We start from the raw sequence: 25351 nt of genomic DNA, 5'->3' as shown, positions 1-25351 counted from the left end.
CAGCATCATTTGCTCTTCTTTATTCCTTTTCAGCCTACTGTCAATAAACCTAATCAATTTCTCACTCTCTCTAGTGTTAGGATATGTCTCTCAAGCTTGTTTGGATGGTCATTCCTTGACATTTTAGTCTCTTCTTTGTCCTTCTTTAAAGCTGCTATGAAGAGACTGGTTAATCATTCCCAAGTCAATAATTTAATCACCTTTGCTGCAATTGTATGATTTCCATAAAGTTTGTCTCTATCCTTTTGGCCCAGGCTGAATTCAATAGAGATTGTTCTAGAATTGCAGGGATAAGAGGTGAAAGGCTGTTTGGTATGCCAACACTGTGCACTGTTCTGTCACCATTAAGAAAATATGCATGAAGACAGAACATCATTCATTTTTAATGTTTCCATGATAGTTTCCTTGGCCATAAGCTGAAGATGGAGTTTAATCAATGTGTATCAATTCCTTTCAGTTTTATGGTCTTGATATCCCACAGTCCTACATGCTCTGCTGTGTAAGAATAAAGTGAAGTTATATTGGCTGGGATATCTCCCTGGAGTTTTTCTTTATATATTCTCATCAATATGTAGGGAACACATCCCACAAAAAACCTGAAGGTGGTAGAGCTGAGTTGTACCTTGTCACCTCTCTGCTGTGACCATGAAGTTCAGACACTGCTGAAGCATTCATGAGAGTTGGAGCTGAATTCTTTGAGGTCATCCTTAGATAATGTTAGGTCAGCTGAAATTAGAGTAGAATTGTAACTTCTGTAAAGGCTGAAAAGGTGAGAAACCAGCTGCAGGGTTTCAGTGCCCATCCTTCTAGGAGCTAGATTAGTTCTGGCACCTCCAAATTCTGCTTTGGTACCACATCTCTTGTGTGTTTTGTCCATAGCAGTGAACAGAGGTGACTGCAGAGTGCAAGAGCTGTATCTGTAGCTGTCCTTACTGCACAGACTTACAGAGCTCTGAAGGCATTTGCACAGAAAAGTAAATAATACATTATTTTTTTTCTGATAGAAACATGCATGGTGTTCTGTTCAGGAAGCACCTGGAGCTGCTCAGCTGACAGGCTGTGTTCTTGCTTTGTTCTCTGCTAGTCCATCCCTTCAATCCAGGGGCTCAGTTCTGCTTTGGCTGGAAGAGATCAATGCTGTCTTTCCCCTGTTCTTCCCCAGGGTGGACTTCACTCGTGGGGGGGTGGAGGAACTATTTTCACATTGTGCAAACAGAAGAGTGAAACTTTCTCAGCTGCCCCCTTCCCAGGTCATGGAGAGATATGAATTTCACTGTACCTTATCTTCCCTTATTTTTCACAGGACAGAACAGGATTAGGAGCTTGGTTCAGCTCCTTTCCTGGGCTGTTATTGAACTAATACCTTCATCATGAGGTTATTGCCTGTAATGTAAGGACAGCCCCTGGCCCACTGGGAGTGTCTGTACAGCAAGGTGAAATATGAGACACCATGTTACAACCCACAAAGCCCCAGATTCATTAGGAACTAATTCTGCAGCCTTGACACTGACATTTCCCTCTGATGCAAATGACTTTGTTTATCTAAGGATGCACAGAGCTGGATGCTGAACGTGTTCCTTGTAACTAAGGAAACATTTTTACTTTCTATTGGGAGTTTTCCTTTGAGCCATGTGGACGTTTTGAAGTGTTACCCAGTGCTCTGAGGAGTAAAACCAGATGTCTGGACACTATGTTAAGGAGGTTTAATAATTCCTCATGTCCACTGAGCTGGAATACCACAGTAAATAAATGATCTTTCATTCCTTTAATCTCTGCTGGGGAGAAGGACCAAAAGGAGTTGCATTTATTTGGGATACTGTGACCATTGCAGACATCATCATCTCTTTTAGCAGTGCAGGTGGAAGGGTGGAGTGCACACAATGAACTGATGATTTTTAGTGGTCCCTCTGGACTATGATTACAACAGATGGGCAGGCAAAAGAGATGCTGACTGAAATGCATCTGCCTCAGAGAGGGAGGAATCTTTAGGCACATTTCAAAAGCTTCTAGTTCTGGTTTCAAAAACTGAATTGGCAATCCACCATTGCTTGCAACAGAGACCTTGATACAGATCTTACATGTAGATCTGAAATTCTTTAACTTCCTTGAGTACTGCCTTGCTTTGTACTGATAAAAGAAAAATGGGAAGAAAACACAGATCAAACTGAGCAAAACATAGAGAACTTGACTATGTGTTTTAAATTATTTTCTCCAGTTAGTTGTCTACCAAACTGATTCAGATGCTGGATTTAATTTCTTTTCTTTTTCTGAATATTGGAACATACAACATTAACTGGATGTCACTGCTCCTGAAGATTTGTAATTCAATGTTTGAGATTTTTGTTGGATCTCTGCTGCCAGCCAGCCACTTTACCATGAGAAATAGCTAGCCCTATTTATGATGTACTAGATTAGAGGTTGTGTCTAGTTGATTCTACAGGAGCCTTTATTGGGATATAAATGAGGCATTTGGTTTTGAACCTTGAAATCACCACATAACCCTGCAGGTCTGTGAACAGTAACAGTGAAATTTCCTCAGGTCTTGGAGTTCAGCTTCTGCAGGTGGCTGGAACTGACTATTTCTGAGTAAGCTCAGCTGTGGCTTCCAAGGGAGACAAATGTGTGTTGAAAGCCCCAGAGGCAGCTGCTGTGGTGTTCAGAACATGCCTTTTGCAGATTAACTGCCTTGCCTTGCTGAAAGAGGCTCCATGACTAAGGGAGTCCATGTTTACCACATAATAACCTATTTCACATCATTTATAATAGTATTTGGTAATAAGTAACATATAATAATAGGTGGTTAGAAACTGAGCCAAGAAATGGGAGCTTTGGATCTAATGTTTCCTTCAGCCTGAATAGCCTCAGTCATGCTGGGATATCTTTTTCTTGGTTACAGGACTTATATGTTCTGAAGGATTTGATTTCAGTGCAGAAGCTAAGGATACAGAAACACCATTGTCATAATCTGTTTTTTATTGATGATAACACTATAATATATCCTTTTTCTTCCCATGCTGCCCTGACTACAGATTAATGCATTCTGTCTGCTTATCTTTCATCATTTTTGTCTCGATAATTTTATTGCATAATATGAATGCTTCATATGTCCCATAAAAGCAAACAGGGGAGGGTAATCCTTTGACCTTTCAACATTCTTTGGTGTAATTTACTGGCGATTCCTCTCCTCCCTGAGGCATGGCCCTGAAATCCTATGATAAAAATGGACAGCCAATCCAAATAGAAAACACTGAAAAGGTTAAAGCTTTGATTATGTTAGTCTATAAATGTTCATAGTCTTTTTTTTTTTCTTTCTGCCAGAAAGAAAATGAGAGCTGAAAATGGCAATGGATGAATCATGCTTATTACAGAATACGGAAATGATATTGGTTCAACCCGTTCTTGTTAATGCTGAAAGAATATAATCTTGTGCCCTCTCATTTTATGTCACTGCAACCTACCTTATCCTCTTAAATGAATGCATGCATCCATTTAATTAACCTGGTGAGATACTGAGATATAAATCTTTTAAATGCTTCTCATGCAATTCATCTTGACAGCTGTCGTAGTAATAACATCTTTAATACCGTATTCTTTATTTTCTGATGTATTGAAATTCCTGGTATTATTTTGAGCACACTGATAGGTTTGCTGGATTTAAGCCCTTAATCTGAACTTGTTTAAATCCTAGAAGCAAACTATAAAGCCATAGAAAGCTTTACTGGTTGTTTAGTTTGCTGAATAAACGGAGGATTACCTTGCATGAAGAAAGCATAAATATGTTTTGGAAACTGTGGCTGAAACAGGGTGAAATTTAGAGCTGAGATTCTTTATTTCAAATGCTGTGTTTCTAGAACATTCTACTAAGAGTCTCTTCTTTGCTGGCAAGTGATCAGAAACTGCATGAGACCATTCTATGTGCTCTTACTGGTTCCCTTGTGAGGGACAGGGTAAGAGCAGGAGAGACCCACAGCATTTGGCTCTCCTTTGTAGACTGCCATGTGTCAATGTCACTGTACTTCATTAAAACCACAAAAAAATCAAAGAATCGTGGGATAGTTAGGGCTGGAGATCATCTAGTCCAACACCCTGCCAAGGGAGGGTGAAAGATGAGAAGGTTCCTTGTCTAGCTCTGGCCCTTCCCACACTTCTTTGTGGGGCTACTTTATCATGGCCTGGTCTAGAACGGGCAGATAGCGGTTGGACAAGGCAGAATGATTCTCAACTAAAAGAAGAGAGACTTGGGTTAGGTGTTAGGAATTCTTTACTCAGAGAGTGGTAAGGCACAGGTTGTCCAGATAAATGTGGAAGCCTCATCCCTGACAGTGTTTGAGGCCAGGTTGGTTGGGGCTTGAAGCACCTTGGTCTAGTTGGGTGACATCCCTGCATGTGGTGTGAGGGTTAGAACAAGGTGACCTTTAGGGTCCATTCAACCCAAGCCTTTCTATGAATCTATGAGTGCTAGAAAGTTCTCAGTCAGAGCTATAGGACCACTGGATTAGGGAGTGTTTTGGGTCACAAAATAACTTGCAGGACACAGTTGACACTGGAATTGCCTGTACAGTTCCAATAAACTTTGTAACCACTTTAGAGATTGTAAGAAATTTGGGGTGTGCATGAAAATCAATTATTCTACAGGAAAGCAACAAAAAAAGAACTAGGAAAATATTATTCTGCCCATATATTTCAGAAGCACTTGACATATTTTTAATGCAACTTTCCAAAGCCAGTCAATATCCAGGTATATAGGCAGAAGGGCACAGCATACTGTGTTTGCTGTCTTGTAATTCCCATAATATTCCAGTCATCTGAGCATTTTAGCTTCCTGCATTGGAATTTGTCTAATTTAATTAACCCATGAATGCTGTCACATGGCACATTCTCCTTCCATGTCTGCAAAAATGCAGCTTGCTAATCTAAATAGCAACCTAATCCAGTGGGTGTGAGTGCATGACATGTACATTAGTGTTAATGAACTGCTGACCAGCCTCAGCAAATACCTGGGAGTATTTGGCATTAGGCAGGGCAGGCCCACAGTGCTGCTGTGAAATACATTGGGGCAAAATTTTTGCATTTAGCTGAGTGTCAGGTTGCAGAAGTGCTGATGTTGTTGCAGTTTTCTTTTTACTCGAGAGTTGAATTTTGGAATGCCATCTCAAGGGAGAATTTAGGAATTATTTTTCTGCTTTGTCACTTAAAGTCCATGACCAAGCTAAATACCACGATGGGGAGAGATAAGGGTGTGGAAATGAAACCATGCTCATGGTTGCCTTTTAATGACTAGGCAGAATGGTTTACATACTCTGCCATTAGGGGAAGAAAAAATGAACCCCCCCCTAAAAAATCCAGGAAAAATAATCAAGTTCATTAGTACAAACTAGTATATATTTACTGGGCTATGCCTAGCAAGACAAATGTAGTGATTTTATAGAGCTGGACATTGATCTGTTAAACATTAACTCTTTAATTCTGGAATATTTTTTTTTTCCAGTTCTGGGAGGCCCTGATAAACTGTACTTATTGTACTTCCCCATCAAAGACCACAATAAAAGCCAGTGTATGCACATTGTTAACACCAGAGCTGGCAAAAGAAACCCAGCTGCAAAATGACTGACTCCATTCAATTAGGTTCCTAGGAAACTGAAGCAGTCCTCAGATTGCTAATGAGATATAAAATTCTTCACCTTTAGGTCACCTGTTCATTCTAAGAACATTTGCATGGATGACAATCTTTACTTTCTCATTCTGCTCCCTGACCTATGCCAGTGATATTACTTTCCTCCTCTCTTTGCTGAGGTATAATACCAGTTCTGGTTGTCTTTTCTCACTCTTAAAGCCTGGCTGTCAAGCAAGAAGAGCTAACAGAGTAGAGAAAGCATTTAAAGGTGATCACTGTATAACTCTGGCCTCCCTGTGTTACCCAACAGTTAGATTTCTACAAACCACAAATCCTCTCCTCTTGTTAACACCTGGGGAAGACAAGCTGGCTGCTGAGAGGGAATATCTTGCTGCCCCATGGGTGATTTGCCTTCTGGCAGCATTAAGTTCTGCAAAGCCAAGAGTGAGGAGGCTGCATTGTATCTACTCTGAATCTAAACAAAAGGGTGCTGGTTTGCAGAGCTGTCATTTTTGTCATGTGTCATAACTGTTAAATTTATACATGTTTGTGAGAGAAAAATAAATATAGTCTATTTCCAGTTACCAAACAGATATACTGTGTGCTAGTTCCCAGCTGGCATATGTTGGCATAACTCTGTTGAAATGTGACTGCAGTTTCAAACTGCCTGAAAATATCTTGGATGCCTATCTGAGGAATGTTGTACATTTTCATCAGCTAAAGCAATATACATCAATCATCCTTTGTTACTACTAGAAATGAAGAGGGTATTATAATCCAAGAAATTTCTCACATAGATTTTAGAGAGTGCTTTTCTATGTTAATCACACCATTTCTCCAGGGCATACTTTTCAAGCCATCTCCTGAAATAATGAGCATTCTTGTACTGAGTACTAAAAATACTGCACTTTAGGATATACAATCAAGCTGATGCCTCTGGCTTGCTGGCTTCCTGGAAGTGAGAAGCAAGATCACTCTTGGGTCTTCCTCTGAGAGTTTTTTTCTGTCTCTACAGCCCCTCCTGCCCTGAGCTCAGTGCAAACCTGAAAATACACTGGGTAAACATCTGGGACCTGCATTCTCTTAGGCTGATCCTCATACACTTCTTGGGGATATGGCATTCATTACTGAGTGCCTGCCCCCATATGATCAACACAGATGATCTCTATAGTCCCTTAGGGAGGAGTCCTACAGCAGAAACATTTCCTGCAGCACAAAGAACTAGGAGATGAGCCCCCAGAGATTTGGAAATGTACAAATGTGAGTGCAGTATGGATGAAGACACCATAAATCAGGTGTGACTGCAATAGTTCTGTTTTACCCAGTTAAATGGGATCATCAGGGTCTGAGTGCTGACCACTGGGGTCTTTGTTGTAAACATATTGACAAGCAAATTGGTCAGGGAAGGCAGGTACATTTCTACAGTCTGTTCTCTTGGTAACAGAAAAATAGTATTTCTGCTGATTGGGCAAACTGGTTCTCAGCACTTTTGTGTTCCAAGACTGTTCCATCTGGACAACTGTTTCTTTTCTGCTGAGCTTCCCAGTGGACATGTTAGCTCCATTCTGAGTTTTTGTTAGTCTTTTGTTTGGTCTCAGAGGAAGAGAGATTTTCTTGGGAGGGTAATTGTTTTTCTTTGTGGCAATCAGTATGATGCACAAAAATGACCATTCCAAGATGGAAACTTGTTCTGTCTTTCTTAAGTGCTTCACTCTGATGATCATCTTTCTTTAAGGGCCTCCTGAGATGGTACTTTGAGACATCAACATGTGTTGGTACAGGTGATGCATTGTATTATCTTGTCTGATAATTACCTGTGATTCAGACCTTCGTGTGTCTAGCCTTAGGTGGTTAACTCTTCAGAGAGATGTGTGACAGCCTGCTAAAGGTAATGAGCAGAGCTGGGAGCTCCTGTGGTGTGTGTGGGGGAAGGAGTGGAGCCAGCAGGTCTGGAGCTGCTGCACCAGCACACCAGTAGGTCCTTGTGCTGTGCTAGGTATGGCTACAGTAAATCCTCTTCAAGTGCCCAGGGCAACGTATAAACTATAGGAATAATTAATAATAATCCTTCCTGCTTTTACTTCTAAACCAGAATTTGGGATGGTTCCACCAAATACCTGCAGACAGAAACTTCAGGCACTTAACTCATATTAAGTACTTGACCTTCCTTGGGGATTACTGGCTCCAGCTGTAGCTCTCACCAGTTCATTCCTGAGTTCTGGGCTCAACAAATGCTCCCTTGGTAGAAATCCTGCTCTCCAGGCATGATGCATGCTCAGGAGAATGATATAATGATTACATAATGTCATTTGCTAATTTCTGGCATAATCACACAAACAGTATAACACATTGCTGCTGTGTTTGTTTAAATCTATTGCAGTGTTTCTTTTGCTCACTAATCAGGAGACAATAGGAATTATGTGATATCATACCATTGAGGTCCCTTATGAGCTGAATTAAATGCCATGTGTAGTTTTAGGGGTTTAACTACAAAAAAACCAAGCAAGGGTTTACATGTAAACCTGAAGAAAACCCCACAAAGCAGCAATGAGCACAGTGCAAGAACAGATTTTCATGCCATTGTAGGTGCATGTTCTCAGAGGTTAACTTTTACCTGTTTGGGAGAAAATGGTCTAAATTCTGGTCTTGCATGAGTATAAACCAGGAGTACAAAAGAAGAGTAGAAAGCACCAGGTGCTGTTCAATAGCAGCTGGGTTCAGCACTGCATGGTTTGGTAGCTGGAGCACTCACAGCTTCCCCATGGGGAGTGTTTTATATGAGCAGTCCCAGCGTGATGCCCACACCATACACCATGACCCCAGTGTCCCTCTGGGAGCCCTCTGGACTCCTGCTGGCTTCAGCAGCTGGACCGGGGGCATCCTGCTCTCCTTGCAGTGCTTGGTCCACATCCAGACTCTTGTGTGTGGGAGCCTAGGGCGTACGCCTGGCCTCTTTGGGGATCTTAAAACCCCCCTGGCAAGGGTCTCAGAGACCTCTGAGTGAGACCCTGGTGTCACAGGTGCTGAATTCTAACCCCTGGGGGAAGTTGTCAGCACAAGGAGAATGGAAACAAGCTACCAAAATTAGTGAAGTGTAAATTAGATTGTTAGAATGTAGATAAATAGGTTTTTTTGAATGTTTATGATAAGGGACATGTTCCTTTTCCTCCTTCTCCATGTCATCCATGCTGGGTGACACATTGGCACTCTTGGATTGGATGGGGTCAGGGCTGGACCATTTAATAAAATTGTATTGTATTGGGAAAATTTTGTAAACATGTAATACGTAGTACAAACTATATAAGATAAGCCCTGCCTTCACCAGGCAGATTTCACCATGGATGCCAGGCTGAGCAGACCCTGCTGGCCAGGCAAAAGGTGACTGAGATAAGAAATAATAAACAATCCCTGGAAAAAGAGAAAACCGTCTCCAGCAATCTCTCTTCAGCTGCTTCAGCGAAAACCAGGGTTTGAACCACCTTCATGTCCCTCTGGGGTGATCTCGGGGCAAAGGAGAAACCCCAGACTGGGACAGTGTGTGCCCTCCTGGCAGAGCATTTGGGGTCAGCTCGAGGAGAGAGCTGGGAAGGTTTTATCCGCCTGATATCCCACGGTGACAGATGGGACCGCTCACAGGTGCGTGAGGAGGCAGGTCTGTCACAGGCATGCAAACGTGTCTGGAGGGCATGTGCAGGGCTGCTTTTGGAAATGCCAGCTGTGCTACCCTACAGCAGAGGTATTTGTGCATCACCTGGCTGTGTGTGACCCAAGGTGATGTTCACAGCAAGCAAAAAGGATCAGAAACGCACAGATCTTCTTTTGCCAAGTCTTGTTTTTTGGTCAATGGGACTGTGATGCAGTAAATTCAGTCACTGTGAGATGCAGGAGAAAACTTGTGTGCATGGGTCTCTATGAGTATATCTGCCTGCCTTAATTTAGGTCAGATTCTGATTTCTGTTATCATTCTACTAAATCCTGAATAAATTCATTAATTTTGCCTATACTCATGTATCACAAACAATATCTTAAAATACAAGCTGAAACTTTAAAATACATATAGAATTAAGAACATATGGGAAGAGGACTGGCAGTTGTTACTTGTAAGCTTTGGCTTGGCTTTAGTAGAAACCACTGGCCAGGAATTACCAAACCCTACCAAACTGGAAAGAATAATTCCCTCTGTGGTACCTTTATGGGCTGAATTCCCTGGCTGTTCTGTACAAGCAGTGGGACTGTCTGATTTTTACAGCAGAATCTTCGACCTTAAAAACTTAAGGAAAGGGCTGAGGGCATTTGTGTCTTGTTAAGGATAATGGGAGTTCAAAGCTTTTAGAACTCTTCAGGACTAGGTCCAAAATTTGTACATCACAGTAGCGGCACAGATGTGCCAACAAGCAGAGCTCACTGAGGAGTGCAATTAATGTGATACAAACTGTTTCCCTCCTGCTGCCCAGCCTCAGGTAATTCATTGGCTCTGCAAATTCAGCTCCAAGCCCAGTTCAAAAGACTGTGGAAATGTGGATATATTGCCAAAGACAGTTGTAGCAGATTTTTTTTTTTTCCTCCTTCCTTTGAGAAGTGACCCAAACATATTGGTAACATTTCTTTTTGGAGAGTTTAGTTTTTTTGGCACAGAAAATTTATTCCTGGAACACAGCCTACTAGAAACACAAAGTTATTAGCTGTTGGGTTATTATGAAGTTAATGATGAAAGACAGTAACAGTTAAGTAGGATATTGAAATAAGCATTTAAATTCATTTAAATATTTTATTCTTTTTTTTTTTCTTTCCAGTGATGCTGAAAGCAACCTGACATTTCCAGTCAATCAAAAGGAAAACCAATAACCTCAATTATGGAGAGAAAAAGACACCTACAGAAAAGGGAATTTGGGAAAAGGCTTTCTCTGGACAGCAGTCTTGTGGTAAGAATGAATATTTACTGCATTTACTGAATATATCCTGTCATAAAAATTTAATTTTTAAGAGGCAATAGTCACAATGAAATGTATTTTTAAAGGTGTTTATCTCTTCATCACAATATCACATTTTCTGATTATTCAGATTCCACAGCAAAAAAAGTAGTGGAGGAATTTTACAACATCCTGGGTAGAAACTTATCATCTTATAGAAAGACGCTCCTGAATTCATTAAATTTTCACAAGGAAGGAATCCAGACAATAACAGATTAAAACACTCCTCAGTTTCTGTGGGATCATCCTGTGTTGCTTTGTACTTAGTACATGAGCTCCTCATCTGTTCAGGCCATGCAGCTCAGGGCTCTGATACTGAGATGTGATTGTTTCCAGGTTGTTCAGCCTGCAACAAAAGCTGCTCTCTCACCTTGCACACACTCAGCAGGTTGGGTTGTGTTAAAACTCTTTCTAGCTTGTGGGCAGAGAAGGAAGGTTTGGTATGAACTCACAGCTTTATGTAATACACCCGGAGACAGAAAATATCTGAAAGGTTTTGTGGGCTCAGAAGTATGTTTAGTCCCAGGGCCTAAACCTCTCTTATTAGTTCTAGTCATACACAACCCCAGAACAGACTCTAGCCTAAATCCTGCAGCTAAAATGTACTGCTGTGATCCAAACAATCGACCACAGACTGTCAATGTTTATCTAGAGAAAATAATATTGTTAGAAACTGGGTACTAAAAGATAAGGGAAGTGCTAGAAGTTGTGAATTTTGCATAAAGACATTGCTTAATATGGCAAATCAGTACAATTTTCCCCTAAATGTTCTCACTGATGTAAATGGGCTAGTTTTAGCCTTTACTAAATGTATTAAGATATAAACTTTCATTTCTCTGAGGTGACTTTAATGTGTTGTATGGATGGAAACAAGGAACGAGAAATTTCTGGCTTCCAGTTTCACATAGTAGAAACTTGGATTTTATTTATAGCCAAAGTAGGGCACTTTGTCTAATTCTTCCCCATCCCTTTGAGTAAGGGGAGAGTAGAGAGAGACATTTACCAGCAACATAGGAAATCTTGTGTTACACAAAGTGCTTTGTGTTATAATCAATGCTGTGTGTGTATTGAAGCACCCATAAGGACTTAATTGGAGGAGAAACAGAAACTGTGGCTGTATGGGATGGTGATACTCCCTCCCTGCTTCCCAGCAAGGGGTAAGTAGGATGGGAGACTGCACACATCTGAAATCAGTCTTCAAGCACTGGCTTGAGGTCAGTGAATTAGTGCCAACATGTGGCAGCTGAAGTTCTGTGGCTGATCAACTCATATTGGTGTGAAAGTGTTGAAGGAAATGTGTTGAGGGAAAGGAATATGTTAATATTCCAAAGTTTTGTATGTATAAACCCATCATGCTGTTATTACACAGTTGTAAAGCAATGTCTTCTACTACAGGTGGCATTTACAGGTTGTGTCATCTGTTGAGTTTCAGAGCACACTTCCATTTGCTGTATTTGGTGTTACAGCTCTGTATCTGTGAAGATTTTCATTGAATCAAATATGTATAACTAGATCTGACAGTGCCATCTATACATTTAATTAGAAACTTTTGAGTACTTTGTTGTTTACTCCCAGTTGTTATTTCATAACAAATTGGAAGAGACATTTTGAGATTCTGCCTTCAGCAGCCTGGTAGTAAATCACATGGGTGCCTTGTGACTCCATGAAATTGAACCTGGAAAAGTAAAGCCCTTTGTATTTTTCTTGTTATCCCCAAGTTCCTATTCCAGCATACTCCTCTGAATTATTGCCTTCATACATATTTATCTTCTTTACCCTTGTATCATGAAATTCTGTTTGAGCATTGTGCTTTAGTCCAGTCCAGTCCCCTGCTTGTCTAAGTTCTTGGGTGTCTCTTGTCTTCCCTCTTCCCAAAGGTTTTATGTTTAACCTCTCAGGCATTCAGGATTGGACACTGCTTGGGAAATCTGGCCTTGATTCTCTCAAATCCAGCTTCTCCTTGTTTGGTGGAGACTTTAGACATTATCATATCTCAGAAAGAATTACATTTTCTGGGTGTTTAAAGAAAATATGTTTGTACTTTTGCACTCTGGACCATGAGATACAAATAGGCGTTTCTGATAACATTCCTTACCCTGCCTGGCTTTGCTGCTTTTCCCATCTGCATCAGATTGTAATCTTCTGGAATGTTTTTTTCCATGATTTAATCCAAAAGTATTGCATAGTGATGTTAAAAAAAACTAAAAAAGCTCCTCTTCCTTCCTTGTCTCTTAAACTGTAATATAGGAGCTAAGAAGGTATTTGATAGAAGAGTCAGAAAAGAAAAGAGATATTTCTGATGAAAAGACATGACTTCCATCTCCTTAGAATATGGATCTGGGCCTTCAAAATGTGACCATAAATTTCATCAATCTATTGTATTCAGGCCTTTATTTAAATCCTTAAATCCTCTGATTTTGGTTAAAGAGAACAGCTTTACAAAGTGAATATTTCATGGGTTTGAATTTTTTCGCAAAGAATTTTTTCCCTGTTGAGTCTTGCATTCAAGCATAACTATTTGAAAATAACTAGTAAAAGAAACTAGATAAAAACAGGAAGGAAAGGGATTTTGCTATGTCCTTTATTCATTTCAGGCTGGAATATACAAAGAAAACTAATATGAAAATTCATAGTTAAATAGAAAATTTATTTTGATAAAATTTAGACACCTATTTTTTTAATCTTCGCAAAATGAAGATTTATAAGATGATTTCTTTGTTAATATTTGCAATTCATTATTTGGTATGTGAGGGAGGTAGCTTAGACAAGCAATGATATTCAAAAGACTCGTGAAAGGATTGATTGTATTTCAGGTTTTCCCTACAGAATTTCTTAAACAAAAAGAAAAATGGAAAAACCCCAAACCATAAATAGAACCAAAGCCAAGCTTTTAAGTAATTTGTGTGGGATGAGGGGAGTGTTAGAACATATCACTGCCACCAGGGCCCCGTTTGCTACTCTATTCACTGGGGTGTTCTTTGAAAATAATAAAAGCCCTATCCTTTGCCTGATCCAAACTGTCCAGTTGCCTCCCAGGCCCTTTTGATCAGGAAAAAGTCAATGTTTCAAGCTGTGCTCTTTATTTATGTGGATAATTCCCAGCCTGCCTACACACGTGGTTCACCCTTACAGCTGTGGTGGCATTTAGCTGGGGAGATTTGAGAACAGAATATCTTTTTGAAGCAGCCAGCATTTATCAAAGCAGAAGTTTTTGTTTTATTGAAAATGAGGCTGTTGCTTCTGAAAGCATGTTGTGCTGAAGTGCTTCACTGGTGGCTGGTGAACTGTGCCCTGCTGCTTTCACTCTGGTCACACGCTCCTGTGGAGCTCTCTAGGATGGGCTTTAATGGCACCACTTTGTTGTCATAAGGGGAGAGTGTAATGTAATGAATTGCTCTGGGGCGTGGGAGGAATACCTTCATCTGCCTGCAGCTGGATTGGTGGCATGGGCAAAAACAGAGTTCACTTGGAGACTGCTGAGAAGTGTGGCGGGCTGGGAGCCAAGAATTCAGGGGTTAAGTCTGACATCTGTCACCTCTAATCAATTCCTAACTCGGTTTAATACATTTCTAAGTCAGTTTTCTCATTAACAAAACTCTGATTCAGTTTTCTTGTCAATAAACTGGTGCTATAGTAATTTCTCACCTCATAAGTATTCCAGGAATAGTTGTTATTAACATGAGTCTGTGCTTGCTTTGATATCTTCAGATGAAAGGTGTCACAGAACGTGACGTAGCAGCAGAGCTGTGAAAAGTGCTGCAGCAGCAAGGCAGGAGGGAAACCCTTCATGTCTGGGAATTAAATTCTGGGAATTGCCCTATTTTTTTTTTGCTAGTTGACTGTGACATTCACAGTGTGTCTGACATCCCTGTGCAACATAACATATTCCAGCATTTCAAAAGGAAAGGTGGCACTAAAAATATTGCCTTGTCAGATGTTGGCTAATGCTCTAACTTCTGTAGCCTGAATATTTTTCCACATAAAGCTGCTGCCAAATTCTTTGGGGTCCACAAGTATTTTTGGTCCTCTCAAAACTTGGATTTTGCTTTGTGTGCTAATTTATAATTCAGAATTTTGTTCAGCTGGGCATACCATCATAGAAAAGCCCATGCCAAGGGTTTAATATGACACTGCAAAAAGTATGGTTCAGCATTGGAAATTGCACACAGAATGTGAGCCTCAAAGAGGTTTTGGTGTTCTTCAGAGGCAAGACAAAGCATCCCTAACATCCAGTGCTTCCAAGGGGAGAGTGAGTCAAGGAGAGCAGTTTAATAAAGGTGACAAATGTGGAATTTTGAAGTAGAAGACAGAATACAGGGAAGAACAGCAGTGAAGCACAGGTTTGCTGCTAACTGCAGAGGTGAAGGTTTGCACATTCATGAGGAAAACCATAAGATATGGAATTGACATAAAGGCTCAGTAAAGAATTCTGAGAAGTTTATTCATGGCATCATAGAATGGTTTGGACCGGAAGGGATCATAAAGATCATCTTGTTCTAACCCCTCTGTATCTTCCTCCTGGCAAGGTTAGCATCACACAATTCTACAAATCTGTCAAGTAGGACATCTATTCCACAGACTGGGCAGATGAAGTGCTATCAACTGTCTGCATAATAGACAGTCCTGGAATCTGACTGGAACTTTGTAGAAAAAAAAAAAATTCTCATTGGAATCCTAGTGTGTAAAAGCTACCTAAACAGAAGGAACAGTGGCTTTGATTAAAGCTTACACCAGCAGAAACCAGTGATCCTGTTCAGGGACTGGAGATGTGGGTAAACAGTGAGCACTGGAGAGGTGCTTGGAGAGAGACTAGAAATAAAAAGCTCACAGCCCTGAAAGCAAACAGTGCATGGAGCATGTTGTTCCTGAGCAACATGTTGAATAATATTCCTACTGGAATATACCTCAATGGTTTATTGATCAAAAGCACTGGTCCAACACAGGCAGAAGAGCTCTCTGAGAGAGGAATTGTTTACCATTTTTTGCTACACATCAAAAGTTTCATCAATAGGTGTACAGGGTGACATGGTGACAGCTGAAACAGTACCCATGTCCCCAGAGATCATGCTTTGACAAACTGCTGGCTTTTGCTTTCTCATGTCTGTGGCACATAAACTTAAAGTGACAAATACAAGGCTTGAAGGTTAAAATAGAAGCTTCAAAAGAAATTTATGCAGCTGATCTACCCTTGCTCATTGTCACAGAACTGGATGCAAAAGTGAAGGAAAAGTAAGTACAGAGAACAGAAAAGGTGGTTTCACTTGGGCCTGAAAATTTGCTGGCAGATGGACTGAGAAAAGACAGAGGACAATCATATTCTGTTGCTTTCTAAAAAAGCTGTAAAATTGGCCTATGTTGCTACAGAATCTCAGTAATTTCCCTGTCAGACTTTCAACATTAAAATATTAAATTCTCAAGAACTCCAAATAAACTTTTAAAGACTCTGATTTAGCTGCAGAGGAGCAACTAAAAATGAAAATGAAGGAAAAAAGCAACATCTAAAAGCCTGAATTTTGAGTGTTATTCAGGAATGAAAGTTCAGCATGGCACAATTGAAAATTTGGGTGGTACAAGAAGAAAGGGTGGTTAGTGTTCAAGTTGACAAACCCCAGAAACTGAACTTCGCAAATTTTGTGGTTATGTATAGTTGCAGATGTCAGAGCTTGGAAGAAAAAGTCCTAGTTTTATCTTGGTACAGAGAAGGCAACTGTGCTGACATTTGGCTTTATTTTTTTTTTTTTTGGTAGTTATTAAGGAGAAATCTTGCTGTGGAACAGTTTGATAGTAGATTGTTATTTTGGATGGAATGCTGTGGACACTGCTGAGGGCTTGTGAGGAACCTAATCTGGTTTTTTCCCAGGCTGTTGACTTTTCTCAGCTGCAGCCTGGGTGTTTCCCAGGCTGGGGATCTTTCTCAGAGACAAAACAAGGGAAGGTAGAAAGAAAACACAGATAGACACCACAGAGTCATGTGAGTGTCTTGTGATATTCTGCAGAAAGCACATTTTCGAAATGGTGTTGCCCTCTTTGACCAATGAGTCTTTTCTACTTTGTTTTTCATGATCTCCCTTATATAAATGCCATGGATTTTCAATAAATCTCTCCTTCCTGCTGCTTGGAAGAGGAGTTGTGTTGCTGTATTGCCTTTGCCCTGCCCATCAATGACAGAGTGGAGCTGTGACAGATGTCACTCCAGCCCCACAAGAGGGGAGGTCAGGGAGAGCTTTGGATTTAAGGGGAGTGTGCCACACGATTATGTGCCCTGTGTGACATGGAGGCTGAGTGTCATCAGCCCAGCCAGGGATAAGCAGCTACCAAGGGAAATGGATATTCTGGGGACCCTTATCTGGCTCTGGTAAGCTACCAAATGCAGCAGTGTCATTGGACACTTTGCCTGCCCAGATGTTAAGAGCAGAAGGCTGCCTGTAACAAGAGATCTGAAGAGATTGGGGTTAACTATATAGGGATTTTATTGACAAACCTTTTAAAATGCTTCATGCCTTCAGCAATTAAATGCAACACATATCCTGAGAAGCACAAGTCTCTTCTGGGTCTCCCAGTTGTCTGATTCAAGTGCAATACAATCCTAGGGAGATGAGAAAGGAAAAATTATGCCCTGTGTTGTTTTATAGTGTTGACATAATTCCCTACCCTGCAAGACCAAGATTGAATTGTGAATCTACCTCCTGCAAGGTCTGTCATGGCATCTGCTCAAATGTCCTGTTTTGGATATTGTTGCATCCACAGAAGAATCTAAATTTCTCTTTGCGGACATGAGTGCATGCCAATATACAAAGGGAATAAAATAAATCTTTGCAAGAAGATAAGTAGGCATTTCCAGGTAGTTTTGTTTTACAAATAGGTATGGTTAACTTTCCCTCATGTTCTTGAATTTTGTTAATTTTGTCAACTTACGGTGAATGTGAAATAATCTCAAATCAAAATTACTGCTCTGAATTGTTTACAAACCAGAATTTCCAGCCTGTGTTAAAATTTTTAAGGTTTTTATATTTTAGTTCCAGCTGGAAAAATCTGCTTTTGTTCATATGATATATAAATATATTTTATATACTGTTGTTTTGTTCTTGTGTATATATATACATATATATACTTTTGGTCCCCTTGCTCTTTAATTCTGTAGATATTACAGATGATACACACTAAAACTGATGATGTGCAATATTTTGCCTCACAAGTTTACAATTCTGATCTTTAGATAAAGTGTGCCTTAGTGAAAATTTCAGTTAAATCACTGTGTTTTGCCTTTGTGGAATCAATGTTTCCTCATTAAAAACCAAGCTGCCAAAGAACAGGCTAAATCTTCCACATGGAAAATATTCTGCTTTATGCTTTCAAGAGACCCATGCAAAACTCTGCAGTGTAAACGTGTCTTTTGCTCAGGACCCCTGGAGGCAGGGATATTTGAGGGTGGGTACCCCAATTCCAGGCATTTTTCTGCTTTAGGCAGTCTGAAGGTGCTTTGGAGCTCTGATTGCTGGGAATGGCTCTGCTGGCAGCTCTTCCCTGCTCCTGCACCCCTGAGCCTGCCTGTGTGCTTTGGCTTTCAGGGCCTTGTGTGACCCAGATAGGAAATGAGCTGGGATCATTGCAAGGCATTTAAAATAATTGGGTATCAACAGCTGGCTTTATGGGAAGCTAGCAGTGTAAATCCAGAGAATTTTTATGATTTCAATGGGTATTTTTCCTAGCGTATAAAGGGGATCCAAGTTATTTTGGCTGGGAAACAGTTTCCCAACTTATTTCTATAATGATACCTTAGAGTTTTTCATTATGGTGAAAATCTCTAGTAGGTCTGAAGGGAAAAATTACCTCCACTGTTTCCAGACACCCAATATGTTTTCTCTGTGCTTGAATTTATGAGTTTTGGCAAAGATAACTCGCAATATGATCAGGTTTCAGGGTAGTGGTTTCTTGCACTGAATCCCAAACAAAAGTGTAACTGTTCAGAAGGCTCCAATGTGTCTTTAGTGATCTAAGAATACAGGACATTGCTCTCCAAAATCCTGCCAGTCTGTTTTTGTCTTAGTGTATTATTTACTACACAGTGTATTGAAAGAGTTTTTTGAAGTACCGTTTAATTCTCAACTTTCAAAGTTTTTACAGCATAAATTGAAGTCCCTGTCAAAAAGAACAAGATGTGACTATTGATGAGAATTAATTTGTTTCAATGTTTTGACATTTTGGTTTCAATTAAATTTAATTTTTTTAACTTATAAATGTTGGAAATATCTCCTCTTAAACTGAATTTACTTTCTTCCCATCTTTGTTGCATCTTTTATGACCAAAAATGCACCATGCTTAAACATGCAAACAAAATGCTTCTGATTAATAGGAAGAAGGTGTGTGGGTGTGTGCATTAGAGTAATGTAAATTGTCCTCAGAAATGAAAAATTTTCTGTTATCCTAAAGGAAATCTGTTTTCTTTTAAGAATCACATTGTCATTGTCCTTCAAAAATCCTGATTTTTCTTGTGAAAAATGCAATCTCCTCTAGAGTAGTCTAAAGAAAATTTCTGAATAGCTTTACTAAAGGTAAAAGATTCTGTTTTTACCTTTGCTAGTCTATCTATTGCCTTACTCCACTAAGAAGAAATTTCAGTGGCACTGATTAGAGAGATATCTCAGACAGGAAAGTGCACACTGCACATATGTTAAGGTGATAGAATCTGACATTGCAAGTACTTGCATCTTATCTCATTCATGTCTCTGATATGCTTGGAACTTTGGAACCCAATGGATTTGTTCTGATGTACATTTATATGAGACAAAAATCAAGCTAATGTCCTCCACTTATTCTGTAGGTATTTTCATTCAAGCATATTTTAGTTATCAACTGGCATATCCTGCCTGTTTCTCCTGCTGTTACTGAGGGTTGGACAGGAGATTTCTCTCATGTTGTGTCATTGTAGACTGGATCATCTTGTGATACTGAATCATGCTGGTTGTCACTGGCAAAGCAGCAGGCTCCTCCTAACCCTCTTCCCTGTGTGGTTCTGTTTGATGGGATTCTTATATACTTTCAACCTTGTAATCTCAGTTTCATCTGTGACTTCAAGCTTTCCTTTGAGCACCACATCAACTGCATTGTCAAGGCTTTCTTTTTTTTGCTCATCTGTGTAGGAATCCAGAAAAAGCTCAGGTTTTGCTGTCTCAGCAGGGCACAGAGGGTCTGATTTATGTCTGGATAACAGCACAGGTTGAATTATTGCAGTAGCTGGTTCACAGCCTCCCAGATTGGCTGCTACACAGTGTTCTTAAGTTTGTGCAAAATTCACTCAATGTGCTAAAGGACGTTCAGTTAAATGTGTCTGAAATTGGCACACCACACCTGTACAAGGCAGTGAATTATGTTGGAATGTGACATTGCTTAAACCTAAAAGGTTTCAGCTATACTTCCCACCTGGCCATATCCTGGACTATCCCAGTGTCTGTGTGACATCTGAATGGATTTAATGAATGTAACACCTCACTGCAGAGGTTCTCTCCCAACCTTCACTCATTGTCCTCAAGGGACTTGGGCACTGTGGGTGTTGTGTTGCTGCTTCCCTCTGGTGCAGAAACTCTGATTCCCTTCACAGTCAGAATGGGAATGTCCTTTGACAGATGTTATGAGTTTCAAAGGAATTAAGTGGGATATTTTTGGTATTTATTTTCTTTTATTTTTTTGCATTAGCCAGTTTTATGATTATAATATTTTCATTTATAATTGCTTAGTTCTGCTGGTTGTTAAATAACTAATGACAGATGCATTACTTTGGACATTCCACTTTGGGTACTTTGTTTACAGGAATGTTGGAAATCTTGAAACACAGGTCTCTTTAAGTTGGACATGGAAATCTTTCAAACATCTTGAGTCACCAGTTCCTTTGAAAGGCTTAACCAGTGTGGCTTCACCTGTCCAGAAATCACATTTACAAAGATGTGTTTGACAGGGGGTTGCTAGCTGCAGAAATCCAGCCTTACCTATCAAACAGAAGTTAAGATTTATAATCATGCACAGATCAAAGTATTCTTCATCTGCCAAGGCTTTGCTAATGCTGATTTGATAATTAAAACTACTTTACTCTCTAAAAAGAATAGTTTCTATGGCACCAAAATTACAGCATCTACTCTTAAGTACAGAATTAACTTTCTGAAATGAGCAATTATATTAGTTAATTCATTTATGTGTTAAGATTAGTTAGAAACAAAATCTTTAGATATTTTAGAGATGTGAGATGATTTTAAAAAATACTTTAATGGAGGAGTAGTACTAACTCATTAAAATGTAAAAAAGTCAGGGTTACAGTAGGTACACTTAATTTTTGCCACTGTTTTTTGTAGCTGCGAGTTTCTTTTTCAACAGAGATTGTTCTCCCAAACAGTAAAGACATGCTCTGTGTTCTGTTTGCATAGAGAGCACCAGTGCTTTCTTGAAAAATGCATTGTTCAGAATAACTGCTAAACCCATTGGGGTGGGACAGGATTGGAAAATGCTCATTGTCTGAGTCTCCACTACCTGCAGAGGCTGCAGGGCAGAAGGGCAGTTCCAGCACTCCTGGGGATCCCAGGGGCTGAAGGGCAGCAGTGAGGGCACAACCTGCATCATGTGGGTCCATCTCATATTTAGCACCAGGACTTTCTAAGGAAGGTGCTGTGACTGACTAGAGGTGTTGCTGATATTTGGGTCAAGGACAGTGTCACTCACTACTCCATCCTGCTGGTCAGGACCAATTTTAGGCCACAGAAAGGGAATTCTAACACAGCCTGCAGCTTTCTTACCCACTGTGTCCTCAGTGGCACTCAAAGGTATGGGCTTCTGTCAAAAAAGACTTTTATTCCTTTGAGCCTGAATTCAAGATAATACCCTGCACTGTAATAAAGCAATGCAGCAAGGGGAAAAAAGTTTTAAAATTAATTTTAATGCTTCTTTTTCAAATATTTAAAATACCTTTGTGATGCTTCTGTCTGTACCCTTCTGCTGACGGTGTCAGCTCTAGTTTTCACCCTTTTGCACTGGCAGTGTGGTTATATAGAGCTGTGGCTCTGTGCTGTCAGGTCAGCCCTCACACAGAAAGCTCAGTCCACATGGGCTCAAGAGAAGGGATGGGCATGAGGGGCCCTATAAGCTGGTGCTGGGCCAAGGCACTGACTTGAACATTCTTCTTGCACTTAGTGGGGAGCATTTGAAAGTCTTACCTGTAAGCCTCAACTTGCCTTGCAGAGATACATGTACTATATGCAACCATAAGTGTTTCCAACCCTTTATAAAGCTAACCTCCAGTACTTATTTCTGTGAAATTCTGCAGTCCTGAGTTAAATAATCAGCTGAGGTTAGTGGTGTCACCTCGTGTGCTTTTAGCCAGGTGTGCTCATCAGGTGGAAGCCTGAGAGAAGCCAGTAAGACTCTCAAATATGAAAGAGTTGCTATGAATTAAAACTGTGTTAACCCAAATCCTTGCACCCAAACATTTCTTAGCATGTTTAGTTTAGGGCCCATCTCAGTTTAGAAGCAATAACTGAGCCAATATATTGTCTGCCAGTGGAATTCGTGATTGTTGCAGCTTGTCGAGGTACTGTGGATGAACTTTTAACAGTGTTCAATAATTTCCTGACATTGGCTAATGGTGGTAACTGTAATTGGATATCTTGCTGCAGGGTATAACAGGGTCTCCTGTAAAGTCATAAGAGAGTTTGTCCTTTCCTGGTACTTAACTTTCACAAAGATCCCAGTGCTGCAGGGAGCTGACTCAATATGCAGCTGGTGTGATGAGTGTCTTGACATGTGTGTTCTTATAGGATTAAAAGATAAACAAAAACTCCAGAAGTGGAGTTCAGTGTTTCAAATCCATGAAATAAAACTAAGTTTAATACTACAGTGAGTGCTATGTTTCTTTTCTTTACATTGAGGTTAAAACTCAGTGCATATTTCAGGTAATGTCTTAAAACAGAATTTCAGAGATAGAGGTTTCCAGTTTGAATTCAGAGATACATCTTATGTAAAAGTAGCAGAAAAAAAATTACAGTTTTCTTACAAGTAAATAAGGGGAAGCCTTGTAACTCTTGTTTGCCTTGTTTTGACTTTGTGAATTTGGAATTTCAGGACTGGAAACTGATAGGTATTTTTATCATTGCCTGTAATGTTCATTAAAATACAAAGCACACAACTTGGGCTTTGAACTTACTCTTATTTGCATTCATGTACAAACATAAAATTTTATGCAAATGTCAATCTCTACAGGCAAAATAGGGAACATGTAAAGATGTGTTTTGACATAAGCCTGGAGGCACACACAGATGTTTGAGGATGGCGTGCTGGAGAGTTCCTTTGGTCTGCTGGCTCTGTGGAAGTTGGGATGGAGATCCACGAGGCAGCAAAGATACAAGGCTTGGGGATGTGTTAGAAACCATGTTTATAATGCCTGAGGCTGGTCAGGAGAAAGGTGAATGGTTCAGTAGCCCAGCTGAAGTGCCTCTACACCAATGCCCAGGGGTAACAAACAGGAGGAGATGAGACTGTTCAGCACCAGTGTGGCCAGCAGGGATTATTGTTCTTGGCATTGCTGGGGTTGCACTTCAAATCCTCTGATCACTTTTAGGCCACTGGCTGAAACAAAGATACTGAGGTCTTGGTGTATGTCCAGGGAAGGGCAATGGAGCAGGTGAAGGGTCTAAAAACAAGTCCCCAAATGGAACACTGGTACAGGCTGCCCAGGGAAGTGGTGGAGTCACCTTTCTTCCCTGCAGGTATTTAAAGGACAAGCAGAAGTGGCACCTGGGGACATGGTGGACTTGGCAGTGCTGGGTGGACAACTGGACTTGGTGATCTTAGAAGTGTTTTCCAACCTAAAGGATTCTGTGATGTAATAGATATGTATGAAATCCCTTTTAGGGTGACCTAGGGGCATCAGAAACAGCTGTGAGATCACATGCAGCCTGAACCAGCCACTGTTTATTTAGAGAGCAGGTTAAATGTTGTAGGTTGAGACATGCAGAGGGAGGGAAGGGCCATGAAGTTTAATGCTAACCAGCACATGCCCTCTCTTACTAATCTACATATTAGCATCTACATCCTCCTTTTCAAAATTAAGCTTTCAACTTGAAGCTTCAGCATAAAGGAAAGACAAAGCCTGATTTCACTCTCATATGCTTCAGAGTAAATAAAGCATCATTTTAAGAAAGTCAGTGAACCAAGCTCTTATGTGATATAAATTGGCACTGATAAGAATCAGCTGTAATTAATAGTTGAACAGTCAAATAGGTGTGATTAAGTCAACAAATCAGAAATTTGAAATATTTCCTTTTGCTAAAGCTGTTTAAGGACAGCTTTGAGGCATTTCCATGAAGAGCAAGGTGGTGAGGTTTCTACAGACTGATGCTGGTCTGCAGTGAAGGGAGGAGTCTGTGAAAATTCTCTGTTTTGTGAGTGGAAATTTCATCAGCATACTCTTTTCTCTGGTTTTCATGGCCCTCCATCAGAGAAAGAAGTGTCAATAGCTTAAGCACTTAAGCCTTTTCAGTGTTTTGAACAGATTGCTTGGTTTGTATAACAACTTCAGAAATCAAGTGCTCAGTGTAAGTATCTTTCTTACCATCCTAGGGATTTAGTCTGGGTTCAAATATCTCATAACCTGTCGGTTTTGCATGTCCTCTCCTGTATCAGGAACTGAGAGCATGAATATTTTCAAGCCTCTGCTACACTGTTCTTGTAACAACTTATGGTATCTTTTCTAAACATCCCCTCCTCTGATGTATGAGTCAAGAGGATGAGTATCACACAAGTTATAAAATTTCCTTTTCCTTGAGGGAAAACTTATAGAGTGAAAATTACTAATTACCCATTTTCAATTCCCTTAACAACCATAATCATTTAACTAAAACTGAACGGATTCCCTATAGTTTATTGGAGGAAAGCATTTCTTAAATTAATGATGCTAGGTGAAATCTGATGTTTGTCTGCATTGGAAGGACATGCACCTTGTTGGATGGTGCTGTTTTTATTGACCAAAAGCTTGGCCTGACAAAGCCATGCTCATGTGCAGTTTGCAGGAAGACCTTTGGCTCCTGAAGGGGAAAAAAGGGAGATCTGTAGTGCTACCACTTCCCTCAGACATCTACCCTGCAGCAGTTTCCCTTGTCCTGAGAGTTCACAGGATGGAGCTGGGAGCCAAACAGACGTGATGCTTTCATAAAACATCACATGTTCTGCATTGATGAGGGAAGCCTGTTCCAAGGCTCAGAGGAATAATACTCTTTTTACTTTCTGAAGTTCATTTCCACAAGGCTGAAAAGTAAAGGAATAACGATACAATGCAATGGTTATCTTGGACAAGCTGTCTTGAATTGAAGAAGTCAAGACACTGGTGTTGTTGGTTGCTCAGCTGGTGTTGAATTTTCCCAGTGTGCCCACAGGATGTGTCGGAGCCATGTGGCAAGGAAGGCAATTATCTGTGCAGAGGAGATAAGCCATGAGCTGGTGCTTGTTGTGTATACTTAGGGAATAGCAAGGTATTATAATATTTGCTGCATTTCCATCTGCAGTGCTGCTCAGATCTGCTAATTTCTGAAGATTTCCTGAAGAACCACACTGATTTACAGGCAGGATTTTACACATGGCATCAGACAGGGACTTTACACAGATTGAAAGAACAAAGGACAAGGCAGTGCTGGATCCACTGAGCACAAACATTCCTCAGCAAATAGCACTCCTTAAGCTTATTTAGCACCATACACTGCAAAATGCACTAAACAAAGAACAAATTGCTGCT

At 40.3% G+C, this 25351-nt stretch overlaps 1 protein-coding gene across 9 annotated transcripts in view; it reads left to right on the top strand.

Moving 5' to 3' along the window:
- Positions 1-25351, top strand: part of NCKAP5 (NCK associated protein 5) — a 364594-nt gene that overhangs the window by 35849 nt on the left and 303394 nt on the right. For all 9 annotated transcript variants that reach the window (XR_013774902.1, XM_079311233.1, XM_079311234.1 and 6 more), the window contains one exon: positions 10408-10536. Coding sequence is in view for 8 of the 9 variants with exons in the window: in XM_079311233.1 (XP_079167359.1) it covers positions 10468-10536 (69 nt within the window). In the remaining variant the exon portion in view is untranslated. The remainder of the gene's footprint in view (positions 1-10407; positions 10537-25351) is intronic.

The sequence above is a fragment of the Erithacus rubecula genome (assembly GCF_903797595.1).
Source record: "Erithacus rubecula genome assembly, chromosome: 8".
Lineage (NCBI taxonomy): Eukaryota > Metazoa > Chordata > Aves > Passeriformes > Muscicapidae > Erithacus > Erithacus rubecula.
The sequence above is the reverse complement of the archived record's forward strand: the minus strand, read 5'-3'. Positions and strand labels throughout refer to the sequence as shown.